The sequence below is a fragment of the Typha angustifolia genome, chromosome 8 (genome assembly GCF_048772165.1).
Source record: "Typha angustifolia cultivar Huaian chromosome 8, ASM4877216v1, whole genome shotgun sequence".
Lineage (NCBI taxonomy): Eukaryota > Viridiplantae > Streptophyta > Magnoliopsida > Poales > Typhaceae > Typha > Typha angustifolia.
The window spans coordinates 3,968,259-3,978,532 of NC_133246.1; the positions used below are offsets into that span (position 1 = coordinate 3,968,259).

The window sequence follows — 10,274 nt, forward strand, 5'->3', positions numbered from 1 at the left end:
CCATTGTTTGTTAAAAACTTTCGGCTTAACACCTATAACTAGATTCTGCTCAAATCCGAAAGCTCCTTTTAACATTATCGAATCATAATTTATCATGTAGATTGATTTAGAAATTTTAAATTATTCGTACATGTTGATGGATTAGTGGATTTTTATAGCTTACTGAAGCTTTTAGCAAGAATGCATTAATATATTAATTAGAACATATGTATTAATTTTAATTCTTCTCTAACAATTTTTTTTCATTTTATTTGTTTATATTAAACCATCTTGAATTATGAGCACCAACGGCATTATTTTTTGTCCACCCGTCCCAAGTCTACAGCTTTTTAAAACCTTGATCATAACAACAACCAAAAAAAATTTAAACTAACTGTTGTGCATATATTTCTAGAATAAATCTGACTCCGCAGCTAACATTGAAGGAATTAAAATTTTATATTACAGATTTATAGTTACAGTTGATACATACATATCCTGCAACATATATGTTGGACTAGTAAACTTGTGCAATAAATTCCCATACCACCATATGGATATATAAAAAGGGAAAATTTTCAAGCAGAACAGTTGAAATATTCTCTAGATTTTCTAAGTAGGGCCAATAGATACGATGTTAGCATATAGATAAGTAGGGCTGGTATGGACTAATCAGTTGTTCTTAGAAAGCAAACCAGGATACCGATTATATCTCCAGCTCTTGATCTGTGAATCTATTTCTTGTCATTGATTATCCTGTAGAAGCTTATTCAACAGAGTGGTCAAGAGTGTGTCCTTTTTCTAGACTCATGCTTCTTCCCTAATCCTCCTATGAGATCATCAGAAGCTGTAGCTAGTTTTAAAAATTTGACAATTGAATGCCAAACAATGGTAATGTTTGAAGATAATAGAGGGAGTGTTATTTTTGGCTTAATTCTACACGGCGTTCGAAGAGGGAGAAACATTCGCATTTACAGCAAATTATAAAAGGGTGTTTAAATGCACTCGAGTTAGTCGTCCAAATACCCTACGAAGTTTCTTTTTATAGGTCACACCTATAAATACCTCATCAAGGATTTTAGGATTAAGAGAGAAGATTGAAAAAAGAGACTCTTGCAACAATAGAAAAAGGACTTTTGAAATAGCACTTCTCTATTATATTTTGGAGAAATTAAAGGCTTGGAAACTTTTGTATTTGCATGTTTAATAGAATAGAGGTTTGAAAAGATTGTATTTTGTATCAATGCTAGTAGTTGAAGATTTGCATCGCTTGTGGATCACATAAATATCGTCTCTCATTTTCTCTTATTTATGATTTGTGTAGATTTGATATTTTTACTTGTGATTATCTTGAGTAATTAAAAGTTCTTTACATCTATTATCTTGAGGTATTGATATTAACCTTGCTAATATTTTATTTACCAAAATCTATTGCTATTATATTTGCTCTTATTTGTGGACATTTAGAAATTGCTTTCGCTACCTTCTAATTTTTCAAATCGCTAGCTTGCACGACAAAGAAGATACGATTCCTTTCATAATATCATTCTATTTATAATAAACAATAAATTGGCAAATATGCTTATAAACTTAACTAAAATTCCATGTGTCACCTATTACAAGTGGAATGCGGTGTATGCCCTTAAACTACATATAATATAATTCTTGAATGATATAATAAACAGGGTCAGCTCTTCTCTTGGAAGTATCCAAATTTTAAAAAAAAAAAAAAGAAATATTTTTTTGTTATTCTAACATGACCTAGTCAAATTGCATTGAGCCATTCTCTCAAAATACATTGAACAATTAAAATCATTAAATATAATTTGATGTCTAAGATGCATCCTCTCATCTTCCTCTGAAGTGACTGGTCAACCAATATCTAGAGGTGTAAATGGAAGTAAAGATTGCTAACATAAAGGTAATTACAATTAAAAACTTTCTGTTTAACACCTATAACTAGATTCTGCTCAAGTCCTAAAGCCCCTATAACATATCGAATTATAATTTATCATGTAGATTAATTTAGAAATTCAAAGTTATAGTACGTGTTGATGAATTAGAGAATTTTTATAGCTTCCTACAACTGTTAGCAAGAGTACATTAATATATTAATTAAAATGTATGTATTAATTTTAATTTCTTCTCTAACAATATTTTATTTTATTTTATTTTATTTTATTTTATTTACCTGCCATATGATTTCTTGTCTGCCTGTCTACCATCTACAGTTTTTTATTACTTGATCATAACAGCAATAAAAAATTTAACTAACTGGTGTGCATATGTATATATTTCTTGAGTATATCTCACTCTCCAGCTATCATTGAAGGAATTAATACTTCTATACTACACATTTATAATTATAGTTGATACATACATATCCTGCAATGTATATGGACTATTTCCTAGATATAGACCATATGGATAAAAATTATATTCAACACAAAACACGTGTGTTGACAATCGAAGCTCTTCCACGTACGTAAGAAGAGTTTCCTGCCTTTCTTGTATATCCATTGAAGAAAACAACAAATTATAGTCAACTCGGCACATTAATCTTGATTATAGTATCATTCAATCTTCACCATGATGGGACTTGAAACTGTTATCTCGCCACCTTCTAATGTCCAAATGAGATAACCCTGTGAATAAGTTCCACTGCTACTTGTGCTGCCTGTGAAGCTAACTGTGTACTCCACATCCTGGTTGGCTTCCGAAAACGAGAGCTGCTTGGGCTTCACATCCACCTCCACATCACTAGGACTTGTGATCTCTACGGTGTAAGTAGAATTAGGTGGCCCAACATTTGTTACGGTCCGTTTAACCTCCAGAGAATAGTTGTTGTTAGCATTTAGGAGCACCATGAACGATGGATAATTCAGATCTTGGGGTAGAATAACTCCGAGATCGGAACAATTCACAGCGCGGCCAGCGACGGTCGTCACCTGCGTATCGGTGTACTGCAACCCACATAGGTAAGCAAGGTAGTCATCAGGCTTGATGTCATAGACTAGCCCTGGGTTGTTGGCCTTAGAAGGATTGACATGTCCTGCTCCGATGCCGAAGAAGTTGGCGGTCTGTAAAGTTTCATCGACGATTGGATTGCCGTCGTTCGCGATCAGGTAGGTGGTGGTCATCATCGCCGACTTGATTGCGGCGGGGGACCAGGTTGGGTGTGTGTTCTTGATCAATGCTACAATACCACTCAGGTGTGGGGTAGACATAGAAGTACCTGATATCATGTTGAAATTCTTGTTTCCAACTTTGGAAGCCCATGCAGCTAAGACATTCACTCCTGGGCCGACTATGTCCGGCTTCAAGATGTTCTCGTCTGCCAGGCTAGGTCCTCTTGATGAGAAGTCGGCGAGGGCCGGGGCCGGAGTGGTCCCGATGAGCGTGCCGTCGAAGAGGATCGATGCCGTCGGTGCTGACGCCGACCGGATGTACGCTTTGATCTTTTGCCCATCTTCGTAGCTAACATGCGACGCCGGGAGGACGTGGGCCTCGGCCGAGGTGGTCGCGCCGCTCGACTTTTGGTTCGCGATTATAATGCCGGCACCACCTGCGGCTTTCACGACCATCCCCTTGGTTACCCCCGACACACTGCCGGTGTCGCATAAGACGACTTTATCTTTGACGTCGAAGTTGTCCAACGAGCCGTTGGTACAAAAACCGGCAATACCGCCAGGGTAGACCAGGGGCAGCGTGGCAGGTCCGCCGGTGCTCGGCTGATACGCAGATTCTCCGAAGAATGTTTCGTCGCTGCCTAACTTCACCGTCGTCCGGATTAGCCGATCCATCGTGCTCGCGCCGACGGTGAGGATCCACGGCGCTTCGTTCGATAGCGAGCCAAAGTCCGGCCCGTTGTTGCCGGCGGCGCAGCTTACAAAGACGCCATTTTGGATCGCTCCCATCGCTCCGATGGCCGTACCGTCACTATAGAAGGGCTGTGACGATCCCGCTATAGACATCGATATCACGTCGACGCCATCGTTGACAGCGCTGTCCATGCCAGCTAAGATATCGGCGACACTGCAGCCAGCGTCTCCGCACACCTTGTATATGGCCAAGTGGGCGTAAGGTGCGACTCCGACAGCCGTGCCATTGGCTAGGCCGTTGATATCAGCGCTTTCGACAAATGCTCCGGCCGCCGTGCCGGCCGTGTGCGTGCCATGGCCATCACCGTCATATGGGCCAAATAGGTCCGATTGACTCAATTTTGCACTTTGCACCATGGCAGTCGATCCTTCAACAAAACTTCTAGCACCAATGAGCTTGTTGTTGCATATAGTCTCATTGAACTCACACGAGCCCTTCCATCTAGCTGGAGGAGGAGGCATTCCTGCGTCATCGAAAGATGGGTGATCTGGAGCAATTCCAGTGTCGAGTACTCCGATGATCACACCTTTGCCATACTCGGAGTCCTCCCAGAATCCAGCAACACCATTCTGGAGGCCAAGAAAACTCGGGGAATGAGTGGTTGCAAGAGTCAAGATGGTGTTCGGGTAGGCATAGGTGAAGCCTTCTTTGTAGCTCATCTCCGCGAGCTCCGCCGAGGTTAACTTGACGGCGAAGCCACTGATGATCTCGCTGTAAGAATAGATAAGCCGCTTCTCGCCGAGGCCCGCGATGCTGGCCGGCAAGAAAGACTCGTACCATCTCGTCCTTTCTTCGATGGAGGAGATGGAAGCAGTACCGGGAGTTTGGTGCACATGAACTATGTATGTCTCGAGGGTGGTGGAGTTTTGATCTTGTGCTATGGATGCAGGAATAAGAATAACAAGGAAGAAAACAGTCAGAATGGAGGGAATAGCCATGCCTGAGTTTTAAAAATTCAACAATGGAATGTCAAACAATGGTAATGGCTGGAGGTAATGAAAGGTGGATATGATTCCTTTCATCATACCATTCTATTTATAATCAAAACTCAAAAGTAAATTGGCGAAACAGCTTGGAAACTAATGGGACTTATCTAAAATCCCATATGTGTCACCTATTACAAGTGGAACGTGGAACGCGGTACATGCCCCTTAAAATACATAAAATATCATTCTTGAATGATATAATAAACAGGATCAACTCCTCTTGGGAGTTTTCAAATCAGAAAGAATACTGAAACTTGTTATTCTAACACGACCTTGTCAAAAAAACGCATTGAACCATTAAAATCACATAAATATAATTTGAAAGTCTAAGATGCATCCTCTACATCCTCCTTCGAAGTGACGGGTCTACCATAATCTACAGGTGTAAATGGAAGTACCGATTCAAAAACATAAAGGTCCTTACATGTACTTGACAAAATCATAACATTTAAAATTTAAAACTAACAGGTGTGTGCGTATATATATATATATATATATATATATATATATATATATATATATTTCTAGAGTAAATCTGATTTCCCAGCTAACAGTGAAGGAATTAATACTTTTATATTACAGATTTACAGTTACAGTTCAACATAGATATCCTGCAACATATATGTTGGACTAGTAAAGTTATCTCAATGGATTTCCTAGATATAGACCATATGGATAAATAAAAAGGGAAAATTTTCAAGCAGAACAGTTACAGTATTCTCTATATTTTCTAAATCAGGCCAATAGATACAATGTTAGCAATATAGGTGAGTAGGACCGATACTAACTAATCAGATGTCCTTAGAAAGCAAACCAGGATACCAGTTTCATCTCTCCAGCTCTGTGATCTCTGAATCTATTTCTTGTCATTGATCATCCTGTATTAGCTTATTCAGCAGTGTGGTCAAGAGTGTGTCCCTTTTCTCAGCTCGTACTTCCTCCCTGATCCTCCTCTGCTCCTCCCTCTCCCACCAAGCTTGCTCCATCATCAATCGCTCCCTCTCCAGCTTTTCCATGGATTGTCTCCAATTCTGCTCAAACATCAACCTCTCCTGAGTTCTCCTCTCCATCATCTCCTGCCATTGGATCTCCATCTGCTGCTGCTGATGTAAAAAGTCCTGCAGCAGGCTATGGATGCCAGTAGCAGCAGATGCAGACTTATCAGTAGTTCGCTGTTGCTGCTGCACCCTATCAGCTTTCCTCTTTCTACTTCTTGTGTGATGATCATCATCGCTATCTTCATCTTCCTCATCGTCATCAGATGGTTCCTCAGAGGATCTATCACCACTAAACCTTTTCAATTTCTTTGTCACATTAGAGGCTCCGGATTCAGACTTGAGGAGTTCGCGTTGCATGTTTCTTTCTCGTTCTGTGAAGATTGTATGCAGCTCTTCGAAGAAGGGGCATTGTCTGCCATTCTCTGGATCAGATGTTTCTTTCCCCTGTTAAGATACAACAGGCACAAGATGTAGATTTCTCCACCCTTTGACAACATAATTATTGTTATATAACTATCAATCTGGAGATGTAAGAGGAATCTAAAGAGAAATCAACTATTAAATTTCTTCATGAGTTAGTAGGGTAAAGATCATATTGTACAACATCCTTGAACTTAAGATAGTTATTAACTGAGCAGAATTTGATTTTACAATCAAAATTAATATAGAAAGAATTAAGCACGGTCAAACAAATAAACTCTAATTCATACAAGACCAATTTAGAGAAAATCAAAGTCGCGCAACAATTTGAATCACAAGCAAGCATGTTATAAATTTATAATCTAAAAGAAACAAACCACCTCCACCTTGTCTTGGGGAATGAAGAGTCGCGCCAAGTAATAGGGAGAAAACTAATCCATTATACTATGATATAAGAAACAAGTCATTTAACTGGATGATAAATCACACAACATTTCAGTGAATAGACAAAAAGACATGGCAGGGAAAAACCAATGATGCCATGATCAAGCTATAGTGCACTAGTAACATGATCTAAGAAATTTTTCCATTTCAACGTACCAAATTTTATCTAAATATGATTGTTTCAGCTTTCTAACCAGCAGAGTGATAATCTAGATTATAGAGAAAGAAATGTGAAACAATCCTGCAAAATGACCGACTAATGAATAAAATCAAACTTAATACTCCTCTATCTATAAAAATTTACACTGCCCCAGATTATTAATGCATTTATCTGCAAATAATGACTACATGGTATCAGGTCTGTGCTATCAAAGCAAATCTCCAAACATTCCAACAAGGCAGACTTAACTGGTTGAACTCTCAGCAGTTGATAAATATTGACATTGCAACCAAGTACGACCAATACCTTTTGTTCCGTATTAGACAACATGGCTAAAGATGAGAGAACGCAAACCTTAGACATGAAATATCTAAGTTACTACTCTTAATGAATTTCAAAACCTCTAAGTCTTTCTCCAAAACCTACGAAAAAAGAGCATAAAATTCAGCCTGCATTTTGAAAAGAGAAACTAATTTTCAACTGAGAACCAAAAGACCAGTTTATATCCACTATCAAAGTATCAAGCAACCATGGTGAAGACAAACTAGTAAGACAATTCAGTAATTCATGCTGAGCCTGTGAGTTCCACAAAAGACCCCCTACATTATCGGGGCATGTTGGCCATTTTATACTATCAGGGTAATATGGGTTCTTTCTTCCTACAGTATATGTTGAGCTTGCATTAATTATATCAACATTGGCATGACCTCCAATTAAGCCTATGTAACCATAAACCCTATTCCTCTAGAAACAAAGCCAACTGAGCAAAGTGAAATCATTTTCTTCCACTTCATAAGTGACAGCACATCTTTGTATGAAAAGCATCAAGGAGAAAGAAGAGTAGAATGCATGCCTTGACATAGTTTGTGCTTGGATATAAGACTCTCCTAAATGAACTTTTTTCCCCCAAACCATGGAGAGTGTACTTTCCTCCGTTTCCTATTTTATCATTGCGCTCTAAATTTCCCTCACATTCCACTCTCTATTTTCAAATCATATATATAAATAAATCCAGAAGTCACACTTTTGCAACTGACCACTCCGTTAGATGGAGTGTGACAGTGATCCCCTGCAGAGGAACAGAGTTGTATGGAGTTGGCGATGGTAAATGGGAGAGCAGTTCTATGGCCTCTCTTTGAACATATCAATTTTCTTTTCCTTCCAGGAATTCTACATTGCTAATTCGCCATAAAGAAGAAATACTCCTGTCATTCCTTCAGGCACAAAATGAGACCAAACTATGCTCAGACATAACAAAAGGTTCATCTATCGAGCTATTTAGCACTACAATTCCTTTCTACTAGCCATGATGCGATAAAATCAGATAGAAACACCAAGACAGCCCACTCATGCCAATAAGATGAAGAAAAGCAATCATTTGATCAGGAAGGATACTTCCCTGTCAAAGAAACTCAATAGAACTTAAACTGAGTAACTCAAGCTACTATTCTAAATGAGATTCAAATAATTCTAACACCAAACTTAATAAATAAATAAATAAGCTGGTCTCTATTTTAGAAACAGAAACTAAGGAAGAATAATTTAGAAAAGTACAGCCTGTGTCAACTATCAAGTAATGCTGAGTTAACTTAAATGCGAGAAAAACTGATGCTGGACTGGTTAAGAACATAATGATCTGTCTATTTATTTTGACACAAAACGAGAGGAAACATCTATACACTATACTCGTTAGAAAAGAATGAAAAACCTTTCCAAAATCCTAAATTTAGTAGAAATAGCATGGGATCAACAGAAGACTAGTCAATTCCAAGTCATAAGATAAGAAAGGAACCAACTTTAAGCAAACAAACTAGCGCCAAGAATAGCCCAAGAAATCAATACCCTACCTTGTATCGATTAATGAGGTTCTTCCACTTGCACTTACACTGATCAGGGGTGCGGCGATAACCCCTCTGCGCCAATCGAGAGGCGACCAACTCCCAGAGCGTCTTGTTGCGCTTCGACACGGTGAAATCCCTCTCCAATTCACCTCTAATGGCAATGAGATCCCTCGTCTCCTGCGAGCTCCACTGAGGAACCCTCTCATCCTTCCCCCTGCCACCACCACCTCCGCCGCTCGTGCCGACCATCTCCGCCGCCGGCGCCGACGGGTTCAAACGCGTAAATCCTAGCCCGTCCCCTCCGCCGCTGTGCATCTCGTCCCTCGCTTCTCGATTCAAACCCTAGTGGTTTGTTAGGCGCTTATATGTTCGAGTTTGTCCACTTCGTGACGCTTCCCTTGTGAATGGAAAGGGAGATGAGAACACGGAAGAGAATTCTTTTTTCTTTTCTTTTTTTTTTTCCCCCAAGAAAGCTAATTTATACTATGTTTTCTGGGTAGGGGATGGAAATTTTCGGTTTAGTCCTTCGAATCCAAGGCACCTCTCTTAAGTTTATTTGCATGTATCCACTTCTAAGATCTCTTATTTTCATATACACCCTTTATCTATATATATATATATACACTCAAAATATTTAGGTTTCGTATAAATACCCATAAAACTCTTCCTCAAACCCTTTTTCTGTTTACATATATTTCTTGAGTTAAATTTTTTTTTTTTATTTTGACTAACTAATATTAATTAAATTACTAAAATACTTATATCATTATTTTTCTCCTCTCTGTCCCTCCTTCTCGGAAGAAGCCTGAGTAATTTAGATATTGATAAAGAATATGAAAGTGAAAGAATAAATTTTTAAAGTCAAGAATTTAGTTTATTTTTTTGTTGATAAAAGGCAAAAGAACTATTGGTGGAGTGGTTTTTCGTTGGATGTACGAGTGTTTTAAGACTGATTTTAATCACTTCCAAAATGAAAATGACTTAGAATGAGTTTTAATGAGAGGCATTCAATTGCACCGTATGTGATTTGAATGAACAACGACAAATTTAAATTTTTAAAGTCTGTTTTGAAAAATATTTTAACATATTATTGGAGGAGATATTAAACTTAGATAAGCTCTTTTGGATAATTAGAGCCTCTATTTTAAAGTCTTTAAAGATATCAAGATCACGACTATAGGAAGCTTCGTGATGGAACTATTGATAGGGTTTCTATGCATTCTATCTTCTTGGTATCCCGAAGAATTTTATTTTGAAGGTTTCCGAAATAGAAATATCAACCTCGAGGTTTCTATGCATCCTAGCTTTAGCTTCCTTTTTTATTTTTATTGGATCTTAAAGCAATGCAACTACAATATATATATAACTAAAAATAAAGTACAACAAAAGAAACTAAAAGTGACTTTGGCGGCCACCAATAATATTCCATAGTCATCACCTTCGCCTTAAGGCGGAAGGCAAGTGGAGATGGAGAATAAGAGAGGCAAGTCAATCGGCAAGCAATAAGTAGGGGACCGAGCAATGATGAATGTAGTGAGGAAAGGAGCGGCAATGGAGAAGAAGG

At 38.5% G+C, this 10,274-nt stretch overlaps 2 protein-coding genes across 2 annotated transcripts; both read right to left on the reverse strand.

Moving 5' to 3' along the window:
* Positions 1-2,271: 2,271 nt before the first annotated feature.
* Positions 2,272-4,912, reverse strand: LOC140765333 (subtilisin-like protease). Its single transcript, XM_073104367.1, has one exon. The coding sequence runs from the start codon at positions 4,797-4,799 to the stop codon at positions 2,553-2,555; it is 2,247 nt and encodes a 748-aa protein (XP_072960468.1). The 5' UTR covers positions 4,800-4,912; the 3' UTR covers positions 2,272-2,552.
* Positions 4,913-5,392: 480 nt separating this feature from the next.
* Positions 5,393-9,144, reverse strand: LOC140765649 (trihelix transcription factor GT-3b-like). The gene is made up of 2 exons (XM_073104827.1): positions 8,717-9,144; positions 5,393-6,289 (listed from the first exon to the last, which is right to left on the reverse strand). Exons 1-2 carry the CDS (start codon positions 9,023-9,025, stop codon positions 5,714-5,716), a joined length of 885 nt encoding a protein of 294 aa, XP_072960928.1. The 5' UTR covers positions 9,026-9,144; the 3' UTR covers positions 5,393-5,713.
* Positions 9,145-10,274: the final 1,130 nt, after the last annotated feature.